This window comes from Camelina sativa, chromosome 1 (genome assembly GCF_030686135.1).
Source record: "Camelina sativa cultivar CO46 ecotype springtype chromosome 1, ASM3068613v1".
NCBI lineage: Eukaryota > Viridiplantae > Streptophyta > Magnoliopsida > Brassicales > Brassicaceae > Camelina > Camelina sativa.
The window spans coordinates 25302831-25330370 of NC_141880.1; the positions used below are offsets into that span (position 1 = coordinate 25302831).

Below are 27540 nucleotides of genomic sequence, written 5' to 3' on the forward strand. Positions count from 1 at the left end.
AAACTGAAAAAATTCTTGTGACTCTGTCCAAACAAAGAAAACAAATACATGTGACTTTGTCTTCCAAACACCAAATTCCAAAAACATGTTACTCAGTCTTTAAAACTACAATCCAAAACACACAACATACCGATCCACAACAAACAACATACCGATCAAATCAGAAGCATAATCTAATTTACTTAAACAAGATAAATACCACTAGCAATATAATCATAGCGAAGCAAACAAGAAGTACAAATTCATGGGCCATTTGACACAATGCTTTCTTCTCTCGTGACTCAGTAACATCCCATAGTCGTATAAAGCATCCATGACTTGTTCAACCTGAAACCGAAACACATATATAAGTTTCCAAATACTATATCGCAATGAAAACAAACATTCGAGTATTCATTAAAAACATAAGCTGTCTGTAGTAACATAATTTAAACAAACATTCGACATTCATTAGAAACATAGGACTACCATAGTTAAACAAACATTCGACATTCATTAGAAACATAGGACTAACATAGTTAAAACAAACATTTAAAGTACATTAACAACATAGCAAACAAGCATAGTTAAAACAAACAAGCATAAACTACAACGGACGTTAGCTATTTCTAAGTTAAAACAGTTCCGCCATTAGCTTCTTCTTCAATGCTTTTTCATCTTCGTCTAGGGTTTCATTCTTGGCAATGAGAGTGTCAAGAATGGACATCTTTTGGAGTTGTTTCATGCCCTCTAAATCCTTCTGTTTTATCTCCCACATGTGACTAAACTCTGCAGATGGTGTAGCCTTCTCTTTGCCTTTGTTCCTTACTTTTTTTGTTGCCTTTATGCCCGGAGGCCTGCTCTCGTGCTCACCAACGACAGAACCTGTCAATCCAGCATCATCATCAGCTTTCCTTTAGTTCGAGCTGGTTGTCTTTGGAGTGGGGTTCATAGTCTCCAGGTTTGCCCATTTCTGTTCAAAGCGTAGCACACTCCAAGCATACTCCAAAGCAAACTTCTTCTTGTACAGCTTCGTGTAGATTTGGTAAGCATTTTGTAAAACGTCTACATCGTTCATGCCACTAGCTTTCTCACCCTCTGCCTCTGCAAAAGCTCCACAGAACCTGCTCACTTCCTTACTGATTTTTTGCCATCTTTGTCTACAATGGTCAGGGCGCCTAGGCTCAGCACCACCACGTACATGACTACTTGTTTCGTAATAGTCTCCTATACGGATCCAAAAGGACCCTGCCTTTTGGCCATTCCCAACTACTGCATCCTTCGATGTGTTTAACCAGGCGCTTATCAGGACTAAGTCATCTTCTGAAGACCATAACCGTCTCTCCCTACGCTGTTCTGCTGTCTCTTCTGATTGACTAGGAGGTTGAGTCGGCTGTGAACTAGTTTGCGAACTAAAAGCAGGGATTTGAGACGAACCAGTGTTTACGTTGGGAGCAAAGCTGTCATATGGGAAGTTAAGAAGGCTAAAATAGGATTGAGACTGACTGTTAGGAGTATTGTTTGATGTCATAGCAATCAGACTTAAAGAAGGAAGAAGCTTACTCGAAAGGTCTTAAAGAAGGAAGAAGCTTATTCGAAAGGTCTTAAACAAGGAAGAAGCTTATTAGAAAGGTCTTATACAAGGAAGAAGCTTATTAGAAAGGTCTTATACAAGGAAGAAGCTTATTAGAGATTGGAAGAAAGAAGCAAACACGATGGATGTAATATAGAGAAGGTAAGAGGATCATTAAATCAAAAGTTTTTTTGTTGTTAGAGCCTTTAAATTCTAAATAACCATTACCTACTTCAATCAAATCAGAAGTAAATAAAGGTCATTGAGTGTTTTTTAAAAACTTTTAAAAGTTTTTAAAGTTTTAAAGGTTTTAAAATTTTCAATTAGGTTTTCAAAGTTTTAAGACTAAAGTTTTAAAAGTTTTAAGACTCAAGACTCAATCACACAACACTTACACTACTAACTTTAAAACATCCGAGATAAACAAGCAATCACACAACACTTACACTACTAACTTTAAAACATCCGAGATAAACAAGCAATCACACAACATTTACACTACTTACTAAACCACAACACCACTCAAATCATCCAAGTTTCAAAGCTTTCATATATAAATCAGTTTTAAAAGTTACACTACTACCTAAACCACAAGGTCCACAACACCACTCAAATCATCCAAGTTTTAAAGTTTGTTGATGGATATCCGATTACAAGAAATAAACCTAATCAAACAAGCAACAATCACAAAACTGTCAATATACACTTACCTTGTGATTACTATCGTTTGATGATGCAGGTTTGATGATGGATATCCGATTTAATTTCCCATGTATAACCTCACCTACAAGCCTCATAAACAAACAAGCAAAATCGATTAATGTTCATCACACGACACTCAAAATTGACTCAAACAACACACGACACTCAAAATTGACTCAAACAAATCCTATGTTAATCAAAAACTTTGACAGATGAGACGAAACCCTATTATATTATACTAAATCCAAACCTAATTCAAAGATTTCAATACCCTAAATCGATGAAACATCGATGAAACCAAAGAGATGAGATTACCTTTGCCTTTGTTCGCCGGAGATGAGATTTGCGAGCCAGCCGAGACAGAGGAGACGAGGAGATCTCTTGCAGAGGAGCTGAGGAGCTTGGCAAGACAGCGGAGACAGTGGAGACGAGGAGCTTGGCGATACGACAGAGACAGAGGAGACGAGGAGATCGCCGAGGAGACAGAGGAGACAGTGGGCTTAGACAAGGAGACAAAGGAGATGAGATCGGCACAATATCGAAGAGAAGAAATTGAAATCGCCGTTTCGCCGTTTGGGAGAGAACAAAAACAACCCTAGGTCAACAATACCGAAGAAGATGAAACGAGAGTAATCTCTCGACGACCAAAAATATTTTTCCAATTAAAATTGAACAAGTCACACAAGAACAACACAAAAAACAGTTCTCAAATAAGATCAGTTTTAATGATCTAAACCCACTTTCTAATTTTTCCCAAATAAAAAAAGCCCAAAAACACCCTCATAGTTATGCCTATAAAGATGGCCTAAGTGTGTGCTCAAAACTGTGACATTAGTATAGTTCTAGGAGTCCAAAGCATAAAGCTTTCTACACGCGTTGCAATCAGCATGGTCTAGAAAATACCTACGAACCATCATGGAAAGTGGATTGCAAACAATTGTTAGACACATCTTGACAAAACAGACAACATGTCGGTTGTTAGAAACAACGACACTTTTGCCCAAAAAAAGAAAGAAAAAACAAAGAGATTAACCAGTGATACATAACATCTTTCTTTCTGTTTAAAATAATAATGCACACACAAATCTCCCCACTTCAACCGAAATATCCCAAGGCTTAGCTTCAGCTGCAGTAAACAAAATAGCCGTTTCACCAATCCGATGAAATAACGAAATTCATCAATTAGTTTTGTTTGTTTATGATATGAGAAAGTTACCTTTAGAGAGCCATCTCAGCTTGTATGGCAGCAAGTTCATCTTCCTCAGCGGTAGGTTTCTTCTGAGCTGCAGGACGAGTAGGTTGCTTACCTTGAGGCACATGGATTGGAACAGGCTGAAGAAGTGCCTCTTCTAGCTCCGTCTCTTCTAGTTCTTGAAGTTCTGCTTCCAGTTCATCCTGTGATTGCCAATAAAAATACAGTTAAGAAAAAGCTGAAACAGATTTTGTGTGTTTTAGTTGAGTATATATATGATGATGGAAAGTTACCTCATCAAAATCAGCAGCAGATCCAAATGGAGCTGACAATGCGTCCTGGATCTGTTTCATGTTCTCAGTTTGCTCGTTGATCTCATCCATTGTCTTGTCAACATCATCAATGTTACTGCAAAACAAAAATGTTTGAACACGCACACTTAGTCGCTACTAAAATTTATCTAGCTCAATAATAGAAAAAAAATCTAGGTAAAGTAAAGACATACGTTGCTTTCTGCATAGCTTTCATGGCAGAAGCTCCGGTCCTCAAAGCATCAACAGTCTCAGTAGTTGCTTTAGCACCTTCTAACATAATCATCTATTTACACAAATAAATCCAAATATAGTTAACTATATAGTCTCAAATTCATAAAACGTTTCAATAAAAAAAAAAAAAAAAAAAAAAAGCTCACTTGATCATGAATACGGAGCTGGAAATTCCCAAGCTGTTCAACTTGTTGCTCATATAACCTCTTCCTTTTCAAACATTGTATCGCGGCTGCACAATAACAACACAAGTAAAAGGTAAACACAATCAACCTAATGAGAAGGCAAACACACATGTCTAAAACCAAAATCTGATTCTCATTATGAATTTGATCAGAACCGAGAATTATTGGGGTTGGGGGACTAACCGCGTTTGTTCTTAACGCGGGAGAATTCCTTAGCTTTCTCAACCTCTCCAGCAGCTTTCTTGAGAAGAACACCCTCCTTCTTCTCTAGCATCTCAAGGGTCTAAGCAAGAACAATGGTTAGGAATTGAGATAATCACCACACTGAAAGAAAGAAGAATTAAACAGAAATATATATATTTCTCTACCAAAACTGGCTTATAACAATTGCAGAGAGTACCCAATAAGACACAATACAATCCCAATTCACAACCATAATAAAAAAAAAAAAAAAAAAAGAAGTAACCTTTGTTCCTCGAACTATATACTCTAATCCACTTATAAAAATGCAATTTTTTTGTGTTGACGTTTTGAGTTTGAGATGGTCAAAAAATCGGGAAAAAGGGAGGGAATTTGGGAGTAATAGTTACCTCATTGAGCTTGTCTAACGTCTGGAGAGTATTAGCCTCCGGCTTAGGTTTCCCAAATAGCCGATTCATAAACATGGTGACGATTTGTTTGATTAAATAACAACTCTCTCGATCCTCTGCCCAAAAAAAAATCGGAAGAATGGTCAGGATTAACCCTGAAGGATGAATTGATCAATCGAAATTAGGGTTTTTTTTTCTTTTGTATTCTAACAAAAAAAATTGGAATCTCAATCTCGAAATTAGATCTCGAAGATGTAAAAAAGGTGAAGGATTTGCAATCGAAAGAGAGGATAGAATTTAAGGGTTTTGATGATTTGAAGCTGTTAAATCGAATTTTGATTAAGAAAACAAACCTTGATGGGATTTGAGATGAGAAGCTTTTTGCTTGATTGAGAGATGAGGAAGATGAAGAAGATCAAGAAACGGCGTTGATTCAAGTTTTTATTTTTATTTTTTTATTTTGTATAAAATAATTAAAAAAATCTTTAAGTAACCAATGTCTTCCTCCTACCTGTATTTATTAATTATTTTATTTTTATTACTTGTTGGTTGATATTTTTGTTTTTGATATTCGTTGATACGTTCTCATTCTAGTTTTTTTTTCTTTTTTTTAATAACGAGTACCATTTCATTTAAAAAAGTTTTTCAAAGTACATCATTACAAGAGGAGATTAATTTGATAGATAGTTGAAACACAGCAACACATGCTTTTTTACGATTGGGAATGAAAATTAAGGAGGTTGGAAGTGGGTGAACCAAAGGCATAGGTAGGATTCTTGGAGTGTTGTTGGCGGCTGAGTAGGTGTTAGTCTTCGATCCAACGATAGGAGTTTTCTCCTTAGTGCTAGCTGTATTTCCCTCTGCAGTTGGAGTTCTGTTCGGCAAGAGGTTGTATGAATTCTTGAGTTGCGTTCCCTCCAGATGAAGTATACTAGGGCTTGAAACACCATTTTACAGATTGAATTAAGTCTCCTGTTTGTGGTGGGAGACTTAATCCAATCTATGAGACCATCAAACGAGTCAAAGTATAAGTGATCCCTTGATTCATTACCTGACAGGCAGAGAAGGCAGAATAGAGGAACGGGAATGCTCCAGCGGATTAATCTGTCCCTCATAGTTAATCGGTCTTGTGCAGTAAGCCAAGTCATAAAAGCCATTTTTGGAATTCTGTCTTTAAACCAAACTTGGGATGACCAGGGAACAGTAGGTCCAGGCGGATGAAGATGCTTCCAGGTTCGCATTGAGGAGAAGGATCCTTGTGTTTGGTCAGGTGTTAGATTCCAGTGGAAAACATCACTGCCTGTTTCGGGAGAAGGTGGAACATGATCTTGGAGACATGCTTTGAGAAGCTGGTTTAAAGGATGTCGGCCTCGGGGAATGGACCACTCACCATTAGCAATCGCTTCACTCACAGTTGCTAATAAGGAGCTACGTGTGACCCGTGGACCTGCTTCACCAAGGATATCGATTAGAGGACCAAGACCCGTCCAAATGTCATGCCAGAATAGACCAGCTTGTCCCGAGTAAACACTGTAGTGGATAAAGGGTCTCGCCAGAGCTCTTAGCTTGCACAGACTCTTCCAAAGCCAGCTTCCTGTGTTTCGAAAGTCAGCATACCAGAAGCACTTATCCTTTATAAGATGATGCTTGACCCATGATACCCAAAGGGAACCTGCCTGTGAGTAGAGAAGCCAAATCAGCTTGAGTCTAAAGATCTTATTCCAGTCAACTAGCCTCTTAAGGCCTAATCCCCCAGAAGATTTTGGAGTACACACCGTTTCCCAGGATACCTTTGCCCCCCGAGGAGTGTCCGCAGTACCATTCCACAAAAATAATCCACAGATTTGCTCTAGCTTCTCCATGCATTTGTTTGGTAGCAGGAAGATCGATGTCCAGAAGTTGATTGTGCTGTTGATTACTGACTGGAGCAGTTGAAGCCTTCCAGCGAAAGATAAGTGTCTATTTGTCCAGAAGTTGATATGGCCTTTCACCTTGTCAATTAGTGGCTGATAGTCAGATGGAGCAAGCTTATGAGTGATGAGCAGGACCCCCAAATAGCGCATTGGCAGCGATCCATGTGAGAGGTTGTGCCTATCCGCTATTTGTCTAAGATTGGCCATCTTATTGTCATCCAAGAATAAGCAAGTTTTTTGTAAGTTGATTCCCAGTCCTGAAGCTTCTTTGAAATGGGCGATGATGTCCAGGATTTGAGCCAAGGAGTCCTCACTTCCATAAAAAAATACTAGGATGTCATCAGCGAAACTTAGGTGCGTGATAAGAGGATTAGCACAAAGAGGATGTGGTGGGAGACTTCCCGAAATTGCCGCTTTATCAAGTTGTTTCGACAATATATCAATGACAAGTGTGAACAGAGGGGCTGACTTGGAGTCACCTTGCCTTAACCCTTTCTTTCCGGGGAAGTAACCAATCAACTCTCCATTGATGCCCATTGAGTAGGATGGGGTCATGTAACAGGCTTTTATCCAGTTGATGAATGTTGCAGGTAGGTTATAAGCCGTTAGGATGTTTGAGGGGAAGATCCAATCCACATTGTCGAACGCCTTTGAAAGGTCTATTTGAAGACAACCTCTAGTAACAGGACCGTCTTTGTTGAAATCTGCTACAAGTTCAGTTGCAAGTAAGACATTTTCACAAAGGAGTCTACCTGGTATGAATGCCGATTGATTGCGTTGTACTGCCTGACTGGTGAATAACTTTAGACGGTTGGCAAGGATTCTGGAGATGATTTTGTAGATTGTATTGCAGCAGGAGATCGGCCTGAAATCAGTGAGCCTTTCAGCTGTGACAGTCTTTGGAATGAAAGCGAGGATGGTTGCGTTTACCTGTTTCAGTAACTTTGAAGTCTTGAAAAATTCTAAGACAGCTTCAATGACCGTAGGCCCTACAAGTGCCCAAGAGTGTATGAAGAACTCAAATGTGAATCCATCGGGGCCTGGAGCTTTATTTCTGGGGAGTGAGTAGAGGGTTGATGTAATCAGCTCAGGAGTTGGAATGGCAGTGAGTGAGGATGTGATGTCCTCCTTACATCAGAATGGATGTAGTTCACGGATTGCCTCCACCGTGAGTGGCAAAACTGAATCATCGCTTGTTCCTAGCATCCTTTGGTAGTAAGCCAGAATCATGCTTTTGAGAGTCTCCTTGTCCATGATCCGTTTTCCTTGATTATCAATCAGTGATCTAATAATATTCTTTGCCTGATGATCCTTCACAGAATTGTGAAAGAACCTAGTGTTTGAGTCTCCTTCTGTGCACCATCTTACCCTTGACTTCTCCCTTAGGAAAGTCTCCTCTGCAGTAGACAAGATTAGCCATTGGCTCCGAGCCAGTTTTTCTTCCTCAAACAGGGCTGAGCTCGGTGATGAAAGGAGCTGATTCTGTATAGCGTGTAATGCTTCCATTGCTTCCGATGATCTGGCTTGGATATTGTTGTAGTGAGTACGGTTTAAAGTTTTGCAGGCCATCTTAACAGCTTTGAGTTTCTGGCATAATGTGAACATTCCAGTCCCAGGCAATATAGGTGAGTTCCACGCCGCCTCCACTAGTCCGAGATATTCGGGATGCGAGATGAAGAAGGAGTAAAACTTGAAAGGGACCTTTCTCCTTTCTTCATATATTGCGGTCTCAACAAGAATAAGACAGTGGTCAGAGCCTCCTGGAGCATCAAAGAGAGCATTCCAGTGAGGGAAAGTGTTCAACCATGTTTCGTTGACCAGAACTCTATCTAGTTTCCTCGTGATCGGGTTGTGAGTCTGACTGTTGAACCAAGTGTGATGCGACCCTCTGCTTGCCAATTCCAGGAATTCACATGAGTCAATGCAGTGTTGGAATTCGGTCATACCTTGTATTGGGAGAGGATAAGGTAGTAATGAATAGTGCTCATCCGCCCTAAGTATCTGATTAAAATCGCCTAGGATCAGCCAGGGATGATTTCGTTCTGGACCGTAGCTATTAAGTTCTTGTAAGGATTGCCAAAGCTCTCTTCTAGCTATCATTCAGTTCCTGGCGTATACAAAGGTTACTGAGAAGGAGAGATTCGTCGAGGTGTCAAGAACTCCGCAGGAGATAAGCTGATCAGTTTTCTTGTAGATGATAACATTGATGGATGGATCCCAAACTATCCAAATCCTCCCATTCTGAGCCGTAGAGCAGTAGTTGTAATCATAGCACAAACCTGGGAAATTTCTGGTCAATATTGCAATTGCATTCTCCAGTTGAACATGGGTTTCCAAAATACCTCCTAACAGAGGTCTAGAAGCCTGAACCCATCTCTTGAGTTCTACTTGCCGGAGACATGTGTTCAGACCCCTTATATTATAGCAAAAAATCTTCATCATCATCAAAAAAGGGATAGAAGATTGAAAGCAAAGCTTTCAAGGATGATGAAGATGAGAATGGCCTTTTACAGGCTGACGTTCTCTAGTAGTGAGCTTTGAATACTTAGCACTTGTCTTCTTTGGTAGCGCTTTATTGGCCTGTGATTGAGCTTGACTAGTAGGAGGCCTGGATATGGCAGGGGGAACTGAGATATGAGCCTTGCCTCTGGTCGATTCCGGACCAGAGGATTGATTCATCCCATTCTTCATGTCTGTTGAAACCGTTCCCTGGGAGTGAAGGTTACACGCGTTCGATGTCTTAGGAGAGTTGGAATGATGTTGAACAACCTGCCAGTTATCTGGAGAGTTAGTTGTGGGGGAATCCAGGTAATTGTGGGTGGCTGTCGGGAGAGGCACGACAACTAGTTCCTTGGGAGACACTATTATGGTTGCAGGGGGAAGCGGTGTATCCTCCGACGGATCCGGAATAGGGATTCTAGCGACTAGATGCCCTTTTACTTGCCACGTAGGTTGGGATCCTTTAGATGGAGGGGGAGGATTTGATGAGGAGGCAATGTCAGACGAAAGTGTCTTCCTTTCGATGACTGGTGCAGTGGGGCATCGGTGGTAAAGATGCCCGTATTAGCTGCAGAAATCACACTTGGGGGGTAGACGTGGATACTCGACCCACACACAAAGCTCATTACCGTCGCCATCCTCCACTAGTATGGACTGCGGAAGTGGCTTACTTAGCAGGATCTCCACCTTGATTCTTGTATCAATGGATAAAGGAGGGAGTTGATGCTTTTCGGTGTGGAGGGGCTCACCAATTCTAGAGGCTATGGTGCTGAGTCCTGGGAGAGAGTATAACTGAGGGGGTACATTCTTAAGAATAACCCAGATTGGTAGCGAGACAAGCTTGAGTGGAGTTAAAGTTGTTGTTGGGGTCCAGGGAGTGACTGTGAACAAACAATTGCTTGCTTGCCAGCACCCACCTCCAAAACCCATTTACGAGTGAGCTCCGATGGAATAAAAATGAGTACGAGTCCACTGGGGAGGCTTTTGATGTTTATCCTACCATTCTTTCCCCAAATCGGGTTGAGATCCACAAAAATTTTTCCTGGTGGAGGAGGGTTTCCGTGGAAATGGGCGACGATGTAGTCCTTCCATGTTTCTGAGGATTTTAGGATGACTGAAGCTGGGGCATGAACACGAGGTGTACCGTCCTCGGTGAAATTTGGTTGTGCTGCTTTTTGAGGTTGCGGAGACTTTGGTTGAACCTCTCCGCCCAAGTGAGCTTAGTATCCGCTATGACCGGCGATCCAGCAGCGGGTGGAGTTGAAATCAGAGTCTGTGAAGCTTGTTCCGTAGGAGGTGGTATAGGGATTGTGCCATCCAATTGATCTGAGGGAGTCGGAGGGGGTGGGTCTACTTGCGGTAAAGGCGGCGGATCAGGAGGGGTTAAGGTGACAGTAGCCATGGAAGAAATGAAAGAGGGGGGAGAAAGGAGAATATTCTTAACGGCGGCGTGAGGAACTGTAGATCTAGGTTTACGCCTTTTTCCTATGTTTTGTTTTGAGTTTTATGAGTACGTGGGTCTACTCATTCTAGTTTCTACCCTTATATATATTTTTGTAATTATCTCTACGAAAAATTCTTTTCAAAATTAATAAGTTTAACGGATTCGTATTGTTTTTGTTTTTGTTTTGAAGGTGTTAGTTATTTTTGTTTTAGGATTCTGATATTTGATTTTTATAGTACTGTATAATTATCGTAAATGATTTGATAATCTTTTTTACGTTTATAAAATAATTTTTTTTAATTGATATATTTATATTATAAACCGGTATTCCCAAAAATATGGGCTAGGTTTTGGATACAAACATAACATAGGTCCACACAATTACAAAAAGAAGAAACAACAATGTTTTTTTGCCGTTGCTGTAGTCGGAAAAGTAATCTGATCATGTTGAATCCCTAGGACAGACGCTCGAACCTTAAAGCCATTGGCTGCAAGACCAGCGGCGTTGCGGCGGAAACACCAAAGTGAAGCCCTTGACAAAGCAACCACAATCTGTCAGAACTCTTTCTCCGGCGAAATCGCCTGACATGCTACAAGTCTTTCAGCAAGTTGAAAAGCATTTGATCCCAGGCTCTGCGAAGTCATGTCCTGTTCCTAGCAACATGCTCACTCAGATCTAACACCCCTTTTCAAACTCTTGCAACCACCGCTTCCTTCAGGTAAGGAATCTTCAATCCGATCCGGTGGAGGCAAGAATCGCAGCGGTGAACAAAGGATGGTTGCTCAGTCCAACCTCCATACCCCGAAATCCATGAGAGCCCAGAAGATGCCAACCTCCTTGGTTAACCACCGTGACTACTCAACTTAACCCTTCTGTCCCCCACCGACTTCCACCGTGAACCACAACTTTGATTGGCGGATGAGCACCGAGAAAGCTCTACCGCGACCAAATGCAACTTGATCAGAAACTTCTCGACCAACCAAAGAGCGAAGCCACCGTCACATCAGATGGGAGAAAATACCACACCTTTGTTGCCGGAGAAGAAACCCACCACCACTGCTGACTTTCTGCAGATCCAAAACCTCCATGAAGCACCACCCACCTTACCTCACAATCAACACCAAACCAACCCGCAAAGCACTGCCTCAGCTGGAGTGAAAAAGGTCAAGATCTGGTGCCTGAACACCAAACGACCACCAGAGATCTCGAAGGAGAACCCCCTGCTCCGCATTACTCTTCAAGCCAACAAACCCGCCGAAAAAGACAGATCGACACACGGAGACTCGAAACCAGATCCTTCAGATCTAGCCATAGATGTGAAGACGTCCTCAAGCATCATCACCAAGCTTTCACCAGCGACCACCACCATAAGAGACCCCGCCACACGCGCCGAGAGCTCACCGGAAACCACCGGCGAGAGTAACCAAACCGAAGACGAAGGACGACCTTACAGAGGAGATGACGATGTCGGAAGGAGCAACAGAAGTAAAAGAGAGGAGAATGCCCTCTCCGCCGCCGAAAAGGCAAACTGGAGAGGCAAACGAACAATTCTGAGTTTTTGTTTTTAGAGAGGAGGAGAGTTTTTTAAAGAGAGAAAGAGCCGAGAAATATATCGTTTAGAGAATAATTAAATGGGGAAGTTATAAAAATTCTCAAAAATAAAAAGATAGGAATAATATACGAAATTTTGTTGGGGGAAAAAATATAATTAGAAGAGACTAAAAATTTTAAAAATATAAAAACAAATAAGTGCTTTATCTTAACAACTGAAATAGTTTGTAACTTTGTATTATATTGTCAAAATGTTTACATAGTCTTGCTATATTATAGGAAACTGAATATTAAAAAGTTGTCGGTGAACCGATTTTGCGGCGACTTGAATATTATGTTTCTGTTTTGTCAGAAACTGAGTAATTTGTGTATATCAGATCAGACACTGAGTAAGTTGTTCATATAGTTTTTTTTTTTTGAAAAAACGTTGTTCATATAGTTAACACCATGTTTTGCTAATAATCCGTGCCAAGCTTTCCCAGTACTCAAGTTTACATCCTTTTTATTTTATTACTTCGTAGTAAGAGTTTTCTTTTAAAAGTCTCCTAAATATATGTGTTAGTTCCGAAAAACAAAACGTTGTATTTTTCAAAATGTCCCTTTGTTGGATACTTGGATCTCAAAGTCTCAGAAAACTAGTACATAAGTTACATTCTTCAAGAACAACATTATACTGTATGTGAGAAAAAGTTTATCAACCCAATCGTCATGGGCTAAATTAGAAATAGTTAACATGCCCAATAAGAGCCCACCTATCTGAATCTAATTATTTGTGTAACAGACTAACATCTCAGTAACTTCTTCTTGATGAATTTTATTTAAAAACAATAATTTGTGACATCGAATTTATATAATTTCTTTGGGTAAAATGATGAAGGCTTTTTTTTTTTCTATGCTGTTTGTTTGCGTGTTCCAGCTCGTAGACACCAAAACTGTCCCATGTATGTTTTTATTACATATCCATGGCCCATTTTCAAGCACTCAACATTTTGAAGTTCTTTTTTTTTTGTTGCTATCATCAAAATGAAAAAGTTTGGCGGATACATTAGTAGAGCTTATGACTTTTGACTCCTTGGCAAAAAGAATAATAAACAAGGAATCAAAATTTGGGAAAATCACAAAAGCGAGATCATGTTAACCTAAGTTGCAAGAAGTTTCGGGATCGCATTCTAGGTCTCCTTGCATGGATGATGTTTCTTTGTAAATCTATTTTTATTAGGGTTAATCAGAACGTGATTCCGATAAAACGGACTCAATTGAGAAGTCAAATGATAAGGATTCATCGGTAAGTATCTCTCCCTATATTGGTATAACCGTATAAGAATTCGTTCTAAAAAGTATAACTGTATAACTTGGTATAACTTAGAAAAGGTATAACTTAGAAAAACTTGGTATAACTAGATATGTGTCTTGCAGGAATCTGAGGATGAATCCGATGTAATGCAACCTTTGAGTATGTACTTTGATTACTCCCAGTATACGAAGCCTTTCAAAATGTCTAGAAAGTGTTATATTTCAGAGGCGGAAAACTTATTAGGCGGTCATCTTAAGGAAGAGGAGTTGGAATGGTTCTTAGGGCACCCACAGTTCAAGCATTTCTTCCATATGCCTAAGGATTCGAATCATAAGTTGATGGGTATGTGGATGTTGTTGCTTCGCACAGCGCATTTGGAGAAGAAAAATGAATGCTGGTTCATTGTTAATGGGACTCCCATCCGGTATTCTCTCAGAGAAATGGCAATCATTTCTGGGTTATATTGCCATCAGTATCCAAAATTCAAGGATGGTTTGGGCAGTTTAAATTTTGCTCGGAAGCAATTTAAAGGTGGACAAATAATACAATATGGAGATGTCAAAGCGAAGCTACTTTCAATGAAAAAACCTTCAGAGGATCGTTTGAAGATGGCCGTACTGTATTTTTTATCTAGCGTCATCATAGGAAGAAAAAGGGTGGAAAGAATGCACCCTCTGTGGAGCCTTTCTTTCGTAGAGCTGTGGATGATCTTGATTTGTGTAGAACATTCCCTTGGGGTCGAATGGCATTTGATGAGAACATGAAAGACATCTTTCATTTGATGGGACACTTTGATGGAGTTGTGGGTCCACAGTGGGTCTTTCCTAGTTTCATCATTCCTTTGGAGGTAATTACTAGTTTTCAAAATGTACAACTTAGTATAACTGGATCCAACTAAACATTGAATGTTCTTGTGTTGTGTGTAGCTTCTTGCGTTTGAAGCAATTCCTGTGCTAAAGAACACCTTCCGAGAAGACGTTTCTGATTCACATGCACACCGTAACTGTCCTCGGATGTGCAAGATGAAGTTTAAAGCAAGTAAGAAGAAAGGTTTTTCTTTGAAAGAAATATATGACCAACTTGGTACAACTAAGGTTAGTTATTCATATTCATTATTTATGTAAATTACTTATCAGATTCATTATTTATGTAACATTGGTTGATAGGAGATTGATAGTATGTTATGTTTGTTTATTTTGACAGGAGATTGATAGTATGTTAACTCCAACTCCTCGGGAGGCACGCCTTTTAGCCATGATCATAGATGAGGATGGTGGCTGGGATGATGCGGATGATCCAGTTGCTGATGGTTGGAGCAAACGTTTAATTGAAAAGGACAAGTCAATTTGGTTTGAAGAGCTTCACAACCTAGATGTGGCTGCCCGATCATTTGAGGCTAATCCGGTGATTGAGAATGTGGATCCGGATGATGTGGATCCGAATGATGTGGCTAAGGATGATGCGAATTCGGAGAATGATATGGTAGGAGGTAGCTTGATTCAGCTAAGAGCTAGCTTGATTCAGCTAGAAGATCTGGTGAAGAAGGGGTTTAAGGAAATCAACGAAAAATTTGATGACATGGATGCTAGGATCAAATCGGTGGAAACATATGTGAACTGGGAAAGAAATGGAGAAGGAGTTTTTCCAAGCGAGGAATTTGGTGCAAATGAGTGTGACGGAGTTGGTGCAAATGAGGCTATAGAGGAGGAGGATGCCGAGAAGGAGAAGGCCGAGAGGGAGAAGGCCGAGAAGGAGAAGGCCGAGAAGGAGAAGGCCGAGAAGGAGAAGGCCGAGAAGGAGAAGGCTGAAAAGGAGAAGGCCGAGAAGGAGAAGGCCGAGAAGGAGAAGGCCGAGAGGGAGAAAGCCGAAAAGGAGGAGGCTGAAAAGGAGAAGGCGGAGAAGGAGAAGGCCGAGAAGGAGAAGGCCGAGAGGGAGAAGGCCGAGAAGGAGAAGGCCGAGAGGGAGAAGGATCCAGTGGATAAGGATCCAATGGAGAAGGATCCAATGGAGAAGGATCCAATGGAGAAGGATCCAATGGAGAAGGATCCAGTGGAGAAGGATCCAATGGAGAAGGATCCAGTGAGATACGAGAGAAAAAAAAAAGAACAAGAGAAGGAGACAGTGGAGAACAACTTGGTACAAAGGTGAAGATTATAAGTAAGAAGGGGACGAGACCTTCCGTTGTCGTAAGGAGTCGGAGTCCTATTATAACAAGGCAGAAGCCCTCCAAAAAGTAAGGAGCATGTAATCTTGTATGAGTCAGTATGTGAACTCTTTGGTTGTTTTTATGTTTTTTGTTAAGTACTCGGAATGTTTAACTAGGTACAACTCTGTTTTTTAAAGTACAACTCTATGTTTTTAAGTACAACTTGGTTGGAATGTTAAAGTCAGTATGTGAACTCTTTGTGTGTTTAAGCAGACAAAATAACGGTCCCAAAATAACACACAAGAACAAGACAAATTACCGGCAATCGTCAAATGGAACCAGACAAACGATCCTTAGTTATACCATTACAAAGAACAAGTTTTACTTAGTTGTACTATTAGAAAGTACTACGTAGTTGTACCATCTTCCAAGAACAAGTTCTACTTAGTTGTACCATCTTCCGAGACATACTACAAGAAGACATCCAAAAAAAACGAGAAAACAGATCTGCTTAATTTTCTTCATATCTCTGCTCCTATCCATCTTCAGCTGTCTAACTTCTTCTTCGAGGACACCCACTTGAAAATCTAATTGTTGTACTTCATCCACCAATGCCTCATCCACCCATTTAGATACATGTGTGTCGTTGACAAGCTACATATAAGACAGAAATTGGTAAATAAATGTAAGAGATAATCAACGAATATTAGAATATATTTACCTTTCTTTGTGCTGCATACGCACAACGGTAGTAGCGACGACAAGGGTTTGAGATCGAGTGAGAGATTATCTCAACTACTGCCGAACCACAATGACATTTTTTTTGGATGCCTGGAAACCTTACTCGATTAGAGGAATTGCCACATGAGGTCCTCGATGCTCCAGAATCGTAGCTCATTTCAAGATTTGAGATGACCCAGAAATCGCAAACCCTAACTAGGAAAGAGAGGGAGAGAAATGATTTTTTTTGTAGGAACCCAGAAATCACAAGAGAGGGAGAGAAATAATTTTTTTTTTGACCTAAAAATCGCAAAATCGAGCCTAAACCCGCCCTAGCATACTTGGCTTCAATTTTAATTTTTCAAAAATTGAAATTTTGTTTGGGACACATAAAAAACACGTGTAGCCGCCAATTTACACACGTGTAGCCGCCAATTTACACATGTGTAGCTGCCAAAATGCACTAGTTGTTCCAAGTTTTCAGATTGTACCGATCTTGACAAGTTGTACAATTCCGAATTTTTTATTGTTTTTAGTTATAACATGTCAAAGCCCAATAATTTTAGTTGCACACATGGTTTACGGTTAATTGAGATACATTTACACATGTTCATGCGATCATATGTTTGAAAAGATAATTTCCTAAACTTTTGTAATTATATGTGGTTTACAACGACAAATGAACCCTTAAAGTATATGGTGTTTCATGGTAAACCTTGAATATGATGAAAATTGTTATGACAATTCTTTCTTTCAATTAGTTATATAATATTTTTGTTGTTAACAAATATCATATTTATTTTTATTTGAAAATTTATATAATATTTTTGTTGTTAACAAATATCATATTTTTTTAATTATTTTTAATTATAAAATTTTAATTACAATTTTTAATTATAAATAATATATTTAATTATTTTTTTCAACTAACCTAAGGAAGATAATCACAATTTAACTGAAATAAGTTTTCCCATAAAGATAAGCAAACATGTCTATCAAGATAATCCACAAAAACAAACACACACAAATGACAATAGTTGTACCGAGGAAAAAACAAGTTTTACTAAGTTCTCCAAATAAGAAACTAAGTCCGAGAACCCTCACTATCAAACCAGCTCCTACTCGAATTTTTCTTCTTCTTCTTGCGTCCATGTTCTCCGGCTGATGGAATCCTTTTTGTTGGTTTTCTTCCTCTTTTTGTGACATAAAACTTAGGAAGAACAATCTTAGCACGTACATCGTCAGGGACCATCCACATAGACATGATAGGAACTGGATATATCGTCCTCGAATACCCCAATGCCCACTGCTCCATCCAATAATACTTACTGCACAAGTCATGCAGTTGGATCTCATTACCAGCGTTCCTTGCTGCTTCCATCGCAGCAGCAATTGCATGCACACACGGATATCTGTCAATATCATAATGTTTACAGTAGCACGTTTTCCTTCTCAGATCAACCACATAACTACTACCATCAACTCCAGTCACGCTGTATTCCAGAAAATAGCTGTTTAGTTCAGTCACTGGTAAGAGCTTTGCTTCAGAACACCTTGTGTGCATCAGTGTCTCAACAAAAGGGACTAGTTTCTGCTGTTTCGGAGTCTCTAAGGATATCTTCCTGTATTTGTTAAACCATTCAGCCACTTTACTAACAATCACATCAATCATTGGTAATAACGGGTATGCCCTTGCAAATCGAAAGACACCATTGATAGATTCAACCGTATTAGTGGTGTCTATGTTGTATCTAGCTCCTGGAAAATAACATCGAGCCCATTTGTTCTGTCCTACATGATTATCAAGATAAGTACTTGCAGTTGGATACCTTCTGATAAAATCAGCATAGAGTTTCTCAAACTCAGGCTCTATGTAAGCCTTAGCACATTCCATGAACTTCGTCGCAACTAAATCCCTGTTCACGTTTTTGCAGCTCAATTTAACATTCTGGGACAAATGATAAATACAATACCCATGATGAGATAACGGGTACACCGTATTTATTGACTTGATTAGGCTTTGATTTCTATCAGAACAGAAGACCAGTTCAGGACAATCTGGTACAACTGATTTCAATTTGCTGAAAAACCAGGTCCAACTTGTATCTTTCTCACCATCAACTATACCAAATGCAATCGGATAATGGTGATGATCCGGATCTTGAGCTGTAGCCACGATTAGTACTCCACCATAGACATTTTTAATACTTGTTGCATCAACAATGATCACCTTTCTCATAGCTTTGAAGCCTTCAATGCACGCTCCCAAGGCGAAGAACAAGTACTTAAACCTCTGTGCTTCATCCAATTCAACAAATGAAATTGTACCTGGGTTCATTGTCTGCAGCATGTGCATATAACAATGCACCAACTTAAAACTATCCTCTGGAGTACCGCGAAGATCATATGCAGCTAGTTTTTTTCCTCTATTTGCGGTCGAGTAAGACACTTTAACACCAACTCTTGATTGAACCAAAGGGATGAGATTTTTGGGAGTTGGAGTGTCTATCAAACATGGGTAATCTTCACGCAAAACTGATGCAACTAAATGTGGTGTGCCTCTCCTTTTTCTCCTCATTGTACTTGTATCTGACCTCAAGCACGTATGCGTCTTGTTGTAAGTTCTGACCGAGAAACTGTCTGAATTCCCATTCCTCGCAGCTCGTAAAGACCACTTGCAACCCCTTTTAAATTCACAGCATTTAACCACAAACAACCTAGTATCCGACTTCACAATAACAAACTCAAAACAGTTCTTGTGTGCAGCTTTTTCAACTAAATCTTTAACTGCTTGCTTGCTTTCAAATTCTTGACGTAAAGTCAAATCCAAACCATCTTCCCATTCACGATTTACAACTGGTGTGACCTCAGAACCTTCAATCATATCACAGTTATCTGCTATTGCTCGTTCTTCAGACTGTTCTTGATAAAGAACCATGTTCCCATCACTATTCTCCATCATCTCAAAACGTTCAGACGGCTCACCTTCATACATCGTGTTCTCATATGTCGCTCTACTACTTGAAATCAACTCCTCATTAAGTGAACAACCTACAGTCCCTCGACTTTGCTCATCCCCCTGATTTATTTCAACATCATTCACGACTTCCACATGCAAAACTTGGAATTGATCTGGATTCATTTCCAAATAACACATCAGATCATCATCATCATGTATGTGTATCGGTCTCTTAGGATGCACTGATTCGGGAACGTAACTCAATTTCAGCTCAGTCATAGTTTCATCAACCTTCGCCTTTCTGCATATTTTCTGCATCAATGCAGAATAACTGACCTCTTCAATAGATGTCTCCATTCTAAGAGATTGATGAACTTTTTCTCTTGAAATCCATCTTAGTTCATTTTCCCTTGTTGCATAATATCCCCCGTAATCAAAAACGATGATATCCGACGATTATTATTCATTGTGCCTGAAATAAAATAAAAAACTCACATTGGAACCTCTGTCGTGTAAATAGTATTACCAAGTTGTACCAAAATTGTATCAGTTGTACCCGTTTAAGTTGTACCAAACTATTACCAGTTGTACTCGTATCAGTTATACCTAGTCTACCAGTTGTACTACATCGACTCCACAAAATCACTATTTATTTCGGAATATTTTTACGATTCAGTTCGAATGAAGTGTTACAATCCACTTAGTATGCCACCCATTTCGACACTAATACAAATGAGAATAAATTGAATGAGTATTCAAGGTATATATCCTAATTGCTTTAGGATGAACCTCAAGAACCCTAATTGCATTGGTAAATAAATGTAAGAATATCACCTGAATCTTCTGCTTTGCTTTGCTGTTTGCTTCAATCCCAATCTTTTGCTTTCGTTTGGAATCAAATCGATTTCTATGGACTCGATTTGTATCGATTGGAAGGGGGAGAGGAGCAATAATGGGGGAGCGGGGAAGAGATCGGGAGAGAGAGGGGAGAGAGAGGGGAGAGAGAAGGAACCCGATTGGTGGAAAAAAATTGATGGGGTCCACATGTTTTTCTTTTTGATTTAGGGGTATATGTTGGTCCATATGTTGGTCAACCTTTGTCAAAGGGTACTTAGACCACAAAAGGGTATTGATGAATAAACTTTTGATTGCAAGGGTATTATAGAGTTTGGTCCAGAATATTCGTACATACATTATATATTGCAAATCTGATTACAAATTTAGTTTTGAAATTAACCCTGCACGGGCCTGAACCAATGTTTTTAAAACCGGACCGGTAACTGAACCGGGAAAGCTTCTGGGTCATGAGTCAATACGGTTCGACTGGTGTCAACCGGGTTCAATTGATTTTGATGATATTTTTATAAATAATAAGGAAGGATATGTTTTCTATTTTTTTTTCAATGATTACAACTATGATATAATTGGTTACACCAAATAAAATACTTCAATATTCATAATTTTTTTTTTAAATAATAAACTTAAAGTGTAACAAACTAATCATTACCAATAAAATATTTGAGTAATCATTCTCTTCTATTACGTACACTAGAGAAAAAAATGAACACCAAATTGATTACCAAAATATGCACTGATCAAACATCTTTTATTATAAAAATAATTAGTTTCAATAAAATTATCTTAATTTTGAAGATTTGTGGTGTGAGTTGCAGAGAACTCAAATTAAAAGAAAAAAAACTAATATGAAAAGTAAAAAGTTCAATTACGGGAATTTTTATTTTAAGAAACCCTATTACTGCTAAAAATAAAACTAGAAAGGTAATTAATTGCACTCGTTTTTACAAAAAAAAGTTAGAACCCAGTTTTATTCGGTTCAATGGTTCACCGGTTTTTAGGTTTTTGGCGGGTTGATATGGTTTTTTTACCGGTTCAATTTTCTTTGGGTTTTGATATTAATCTAACCCGAATATACTATCGGTTCGCGGGTTAACGTGGTTCGACCGCCGGTCCAGTCCGGTTTTGAAAACATTGACGTGAACCTAGTTCTTATTCATTTTGGAATGTAACTGGATAATTTATGAATTCCATTTATTATCCAGTTTGCTTTTTCCCCTATAACAAAGTATAAAATTATCTACTAAAATACTTGAATGTAAATTCACGCTTTATACGTTTCGGATATTGGTTTTCATTATCTGAATTATCTAAACATTATCCAATTTGTTTGTTCTTATAGTAAACATTGCAAAACAGTTTTTGATATATTAGTTGTAGTATATTTTAATTTAATCTATTTTTTGATCCCATCAGTAGCTGGCATTATATATCCCAAATTTTTTAATCTAAATTATAGAAAGTTAGAAAATAGTATCAAACTCTAGTGATTTAAGAAATTAAAATATTTTAAATACGAGAGGATCGATGTATAAATTCTATAATAAGCAAATGATGTAGAACTACAGAAGAAGAATCATCTTTCTCCTCTCCACCGTTGGTTTGAGAAAACTAGTTGAGGACCACTTATTATTATTATTTAGTTTTAGGGGGATATGATATTGATAGCGACTTACCAAAACCATAACTTAACTGTGTTTTTTCTTTTTCTTTTTAATACGAAAACAACACATATTAGTTTTTGGCCACCAACACATATATACTTTGACAAAAAAGAACATATATATGACGTAAAAATACCCACTATATTTTTTCATTTTGTGAAAGTTTATAATTTATTTACGTCTCGAATTCAAATCTGACACTACAAGAAAACAGTCGATTTGCGATGGAAGAATCCATCGCAATTCCCTCGCAAATCGACAGTCGCAAGGGATTTGCGAGACACAACTATTCCTCGCAAATCGCTTCTTGCAAATAAGCTGACATCGCAATTCCCTCGCAAATTTTGCGAGGGATATTTTCCCTCGCAAATCTAAACCAAATTGCGAGGGACATATTCCTCGCAAATCCCACACACATTGCGAGAGACGGTTGTACTCGCAATTGTCAAGCAAATTGCAAGGACTTTTTTCCATCGCAATGTTCGATCCGTCGCAAATTTTGCGACTACTTTGCGACGTCCATCTGCCTAGTATTGTTGATATTCGCTAATTTTGTAGCAATTCTTCATTTTTAATTTTTTTTTCTTTTACCATTTTTATGTTTGATTTTTTTTTGTGAATAATATTTTAGATGTTAAAAAAAATAATAATAAGAAGAACAGAATTGAAAATTCAAAATAGAATAAAACATAAATATTACAAAACAAAAGTCATGTTTTCGTTTCTAGTCAGAACAAAGTGAGAAGAGTTTACAAAACAAAGATGGTCATGTTTACAAAACAAAAATCAGAACAAAGTGAGAAGAGTTCTTAAAAGGATTGAGAGAGAGAGGTCACGTTTCTGGTCCCAGTTTGGCTACCAGCTGCTCCCGTTTCACCTGTGTTGCCCTCTGGATTGGTGCCTTCTGGGTTGCTCCCTTGTTGGTTGGTCGGGTATCGAAACTTGGCAGCAAACTCAGGATCCTTTTCCGCGAGATAGTCAAAGTATGCATCATAGCTATGCATTCTTTGACTACTTTCCTGGATTTGACTCGCCTGGGTTTGGATTTGAGTCGCCTGGGTTTGAATGCATTTCTCAGCGGCAGCAAGCTTCTGAGCCAAGATAACCGGATCATTAGCTGGAGACAGAGGTTGCGGACAGCTAGTGGTAGAGGACGCTTCAAACTGCAGAGAACCAACCCCAAAAATTCTGTTTTTCTTCTTCGGAGCAACCTAAAAACAAAACAACAAACGACAAGTTACAAACATACAAAAGAAAACAATGGATCACATACTAAACAATTGCAAGTTATCACAAACTAAACAATCCCAAGTTATCACAAACTAAACAAGGTTGATTTGCAGCATCTAACATAGTATAAAAACGTTGTGCATCTACGTTGGGTTCTTCCGTATTATTCTCAGGAAATGCAGCAGTAGTTTCATGAAATGCATCATTAACCATATCATGAAATCTATTTTCCTCATTATACCCATAAAAACCAAATTGATCAGATTCTTGATGCCCATAATTACTAGGTTGATCAACAGCATAATTCATACTACTACTTCCAACGTTACTGCTACAACCCTCTCCATGACGAAACCATACATAGTAATTTGGCATAAATCCTCTATTATAAAGATGCTTTTTCACTAGATTAAATTCCAAATACTTATCGTTGAAGCACTTAGGAGATGGACAAAATATTGTACCGTTTTGACGAGCAAAGTCTTGGTTTGTCGCCTGGTACATGAAAGCGCGCAACCCATACAAAACTCTCTCGTCACATCACCGGTCTCCGGATCTCTGTGATTGTACATCCACCGTCGCAATGTGTATACCTCATGTTGCCCGCCTCCAAACATTATTATATAATTTAAAAGTGTTTAGGTTTTTTTTTTAGCCTTTTTTCTTTCACAATATTTTTTTTCGTATTCAAAGTGTGTTTGTTGGAAGTGTTTTGTGTTGTGGTTTCCATGGATCATAAACTTGCTATTTATAGGCCTACTAAAAATAGTTGCTATGGATTTGCTAGGAAAATTTGCAAGGGATTTGCGAGGGATATTTTAAAATATTATTTTTTTGCAAGGGATTTGCGAGGCTTTTACTGTTTTGCCGACAAAACAGTTACACTCGGGAAAAACGTGGCTGCCGACATCATCGGTCCTTGCAACTCCCTCGCAAATTTGCTACGGAAAATGTCATCGCTAATCCGTCGCAATATGCGAGGGAGTTGCGATGTGTTTGCGAGGATGTTTCGCGGAGTCGCAAATCTGTCGTAAATCCGTCGCAAATTTGCGAGGGATATCGCCGTCGCAAATTTTGCGAGGGAATTGCAAGTACCCTCGCTAAACTAGCAAACTACTCGCAAATCTGTCGCAAAAATGTCCTCACAGATTTCCCTCGCAAATCGACTGTTTTCTTGTAGTGTGAAAAAAGTTGAAAACAATATGAATATAGCTATAGGTTTTGGTTTTTGGTGAAATTAGATGGTGTGACATGGTGTGGGTATGCTTTATCAACGTACATTTTAACTATTACAGTAAAATTAGTCTTTAGCCACCAACGTAAAATAAATCTATTAGTAAAATGGTAACGTTGGACGTTGATTTCAGTTTTCCATTAACAAGACGAAATGGTTTTCTTAAAGAAAGTCTTTGTCATTGTCAATGTCGTGTACAAAACAAACCATCAAACTGATATTTGAGCTTTTATATGTTTCTTTTTGTTTTGATCCGTTGGTAAATTGAACTTTTATTTGTTAGGTTATAAGTTGACAATAGATTAGCACGTCGTTTAGTGATGATATTAATCTATTGATAGTGTGCAAAACCAATTGTATTGGTGGTACCCGTCGTTTCCACTAAGTAGGATTACCATTTTGATGACGGTTCAATTCATTATTTGAATACTATTGAATTATAAGTCGGTATCGCGGCTTCCATAATATAGTTTCGAATTCCAACATCTGATTTTTTCACCCTGTCCCTTAAAGCTATCCGAGGTGGTAATTAAGCCGGTATCGGGGCTTTCCTTAACTTTTTGTTGTGCGGGTTTGCCTGGCTGTTGAGGAACTTTGTTTGTCCATCTGCTTCACCATATTTAGTTATGGTTAAATTATAGTTTAGTTAAGGCTGCTTTGATTTGTTTCATTCTTCTTTGATATATTTCGATCAAATATATAATGTATGTTGGTTTAGTTCCGTACGTACAACCAACTAATTTTATTTTGAAAATGTTTATTATTATTTGTTTGATTCGATTTTGATGGAATGTCTACTGCTACCACCGGGTTTGATTGAGCAAGGATTTTGCATAGTTTTAGTATTTAAAAAGTCTAAAAAGTAGAAAGCAAAAAGAGTGAGTAGTGTGTTGTTAACACTTTATGCATAAGATAATTCAAAACATTAGCTTTCTCGTACCAAACTGATGTGAAATCTAAAATGACTTTGATCAGAAAAGAGAACATGCACTCAAAAAAACAAAAAAGTGTTAGATAGTTGATGTTAGGCCATCTTCATTGCTACAACACATGATGTAACACATGATGGGTTCTTAAAGGTTTTAAAATAATAAAAATGTGGAATAGTGGGTACAACTGTTAAATGGTCTCCTGCAAGAACTGTTAAATGGTGTGTTCTTAAGTGTATACTATTATTTAAATATTTTAATTTCCGTAAGACTACTACGACTGATGTTGCGTTAAGGATGCCTCCCATTGAATTTGCCAATACCCAAATTTTACTATTCCCATTTCATTCTAGGCTTTTAGCGTACCAATTGCTTTATCTTTGTATTGTGTAACAAAACTTTGGGCAAGTTTCAACATGTGTGTGAATATCTTTGCAAAATGGTGATACTAATCCTTCAAAAATTTTATCGGATGTCACCAAATAAATATAACCAGTAAATATTTTCTCTGTTATTTTTATTATTTTTTTTATCAGTAGGTTTTGAATCCACACTACATGTGGATATATTTGATATATTTTGATGAAAACTATATATGATTGATGACGGTAGTAAAATATTATCTTATAAAAAATTAAATTAGTAAGGAAAAAGTTAAATTTCAGATACATAATTTTTTGAAATATAAAAAGCAGTTGTGTTATAAGATCAAATCTGATATAAAAAAAATCTTGAATTTAACTCGACATCCAGGTGAGGCGAATTAAACTGATGACCTCATATATCCTAAACCATTTATTTGACCACCAGAAAAACAAAACAATTTTATCATCATGAATTTAACTTGTTTTCATATTTAATTGATCGCTACCACCTATGTTTTCGTGTTTTTTATTCAATGTTTTCTTATTCTTCATATTCTTTCTTGTCATTTATATTGCAAATTTTGTGGTAATCGTTATCATTACTTTTACCTTCTGGTTCTTCGCTATACTCTTTTTCTTCTTCATCCTCGTCAACTTCTTCACATTCTTCCACTAAAAACCTTTTTTTAAGACTACCACACAACTTGTTAATCCATCAAACTCCAAGAACAAAATCATTTCTTTTCTCATATAAATAAAAAATAAGATAAAAAATAAAAAATTAATGAAAGAATATCAACTCATCTATAAAATCATACACAAAAATAGTTTTACAACTCGTAAGAAATAAAAAGCACAAACGTAGATAAATAAGATAATTTAGGTTTTACATAAATAATTATAATATTTTAAACTTTTAAATGGTTTTGAAAAATAAATTTTGAACCTTTTAAAAAGTTTCAATATTTATAATATTTTAAACTTTTAAAATTTAAAAATTATAATATTTAAAAACTTTTTAAAAGCTAAGAACTATTAAAAGTTTCAATATTTATAATATTTAAACTTTTAAATAGTTTCAATATTTATAATATTTAAAAACTTTTTAAAAGCTAAGAACTTTTAAAAGTTTCAATATTTATAATATTAAAAATTTTAAAATTTTAAAATATTATAATTTATTTTTTTCAAACTTTTTAAAGTTTTAATTTGATCAAATAAAAAACCGGATCAAACCGAATATACTTTTAAACTTGGACACCTGATAAATCAAGCTTTCCTGCTCATTCGTTGTTGGAAGCATATTAATCTTATTTATACTAGTTCTGAACCATTGTCTAAAAATTTTCTAGCCGATGTGGGATTTTGTGCATAGTTTTTTTATTTCCATCAATTTAAAATGTTCATTTTTCTAAAAAATTTTGGAAATTTAAAAAATTTTAATGAATGACATGTCAAATCCTGATTGCTTGTTTAAAATAATACTTAATATAGAAAATTCTGGAGATTTTAAAAAATGTTAATTAGTTAAGTGTTTAATTACAATTGGAGGTTTAAAATCTTATGTGGACGCCTTTAAGAACTTATAACTCATACTTTTATTAGTATAGATTATTATTATTTAAAAAGTTTTTTTTTCAGTTGAAGGAGTTTTGGAAAGTTTTGCAGACCCTAAATTCTTATTTTGTTGAATAATTAGGTCCAACAGAAGACCTCTTTCACACATAAAAAGATTGTTCGTATTAAAAAAAAAAAGAAGAAGAAGAAGAAATTGTTACAAATTAATAACAAAAATGGAATGAAGAATTTACAAAATAATTAGCCTAATTTTGGTCGGTGTTCAAATCAATAATGAGTTCTGACAATCTGACCAATGGACTATATATATAATAAATATATTTCGCCGTCTTGTAGCTTTTAAATAGAGTCAAGCGTTAATTTTTTTAAATTAATAATATAAAGCGAAGAAG

General features: G+C 37.5%; 5 protein-coding genes and 1 pseudogene across 5 annotated transcripts; 1 reads left to right on the top strand and 5 right to left on the bottom strand.

Moving 5' to 3' along the window:
* Positions 1-75: 75 nt before the first annotated feature.
* LOC104702477 (uncharacterized) lies at positions 76-3038 on the bottom strand. The gene is made up of 4 exons (XM_087513017.1): positions 3033-3038; positions 2570-2849; positions 2263-2336; positions 76-327 (listed from the first exon to the last, which is right to left on the bottom strand). Exons 1-4 carry the CDS (start codon positions 3036-3038, stop codon positions 214-216), a joined length of 474 nt encoding a protein of 157 aa, XP_087369143.1. The 3' UTR covers positions 76-213.
* Positions 3039-3154: 116 nt separating this feature from the next.
* Positions 3155-5317, bottom strand: LOC104702466 (vacuolar protein sorting-associated protein 32 homolog 1). Its single transcript, XM_010418322.2, has 8 exons — positions 5120-5317; positions 4767-4882; positions 4360-4459; positions 4138-4223; positions 3952-4043; positions 3740-3854; positions 3471-3649; positions 3155-3380 (listed from the first exon to the last, which is right to left on the bottom strand). The coding sequence occupies exons 2-7, from the start codon at positions 4839-4841 to the stop codon at positions 3473-3475; spliced, it is 645 nt and encodes a 214-aa protein (XP_010416624.2). The 5' UTR covers positions 4842-4882; positions 5120-5317; the 3' UTR covers positions 3155-3380; positions 3471-3472.
* Positions 5318-5392: 75 nt separating this feature from the next.
* On the bottom strand, positions 5393-10700 carry LOC147950340 (uncharacterized). The gene is made up of 2 exons (XM_087462196.1): positions 7610-10700; positions 5393-7544 (listed from the first exon to the last, which is right to left on the bottom strand). The coding sequence occupies exon 1, from the start codon at positions 8777-8779 to the stop codon at positions 7814-7816; it is 966 nt and encodes a 321-aa protein (XP_087318322.1). The 5' UTR covers positions 8780-10700; the 3' UTR covers positions 5393-7544; positions 7610-7813.
* A 3074-nt stretch (positions 10701-13774) lies between these two features.
* LOC147950341 (uncharacterized protein At3g43530-like) lies at positions 13775-15809 on the top strand (annotated as a pseudogene).
* Positions 15810-17418: 1609 nt separating this feature from the next.
* Positions 17419-19600, bottom strand: LOC104709949 (uncharacterized). Its single transcript, XM_087513041.1, has 2 exons — positions 19585-19600; positions 17419-19466 (listed from the first exon to the last, which is right to left on the bottom strand). Exons 1-2 carry the CDS (start codon positions 19598-19600, stop codon positions 17419-17421), a joined length of 2064 nt encoding a protein of 687 aa, XP_087369167.1.
* Positions 19601-22462: 2862 nt separating this feature from the next.
* On the bottom strand, positions 22463-23763 carry LOC147950342 (uncharacterized). Its single transcript, XM_087449648.1, has 2 exons — positions 23507-23763; positions 22463-23023 (listed from the first exon to the last, which is right to left on the bottom strand). Exons 1-2 carry the CDS (start codon positions 23657-23659, stop codon positions 22622-22624), a joined length of 555 nt encoding a protein of 184 aa, XP_087305774.1. The 5' UTR covers positions 23660-23763; the 3' UTR covers positions 22463-22621.
* Between the last annotated feature and the right edge of the window lie 3777 nt (positions 23764-27540).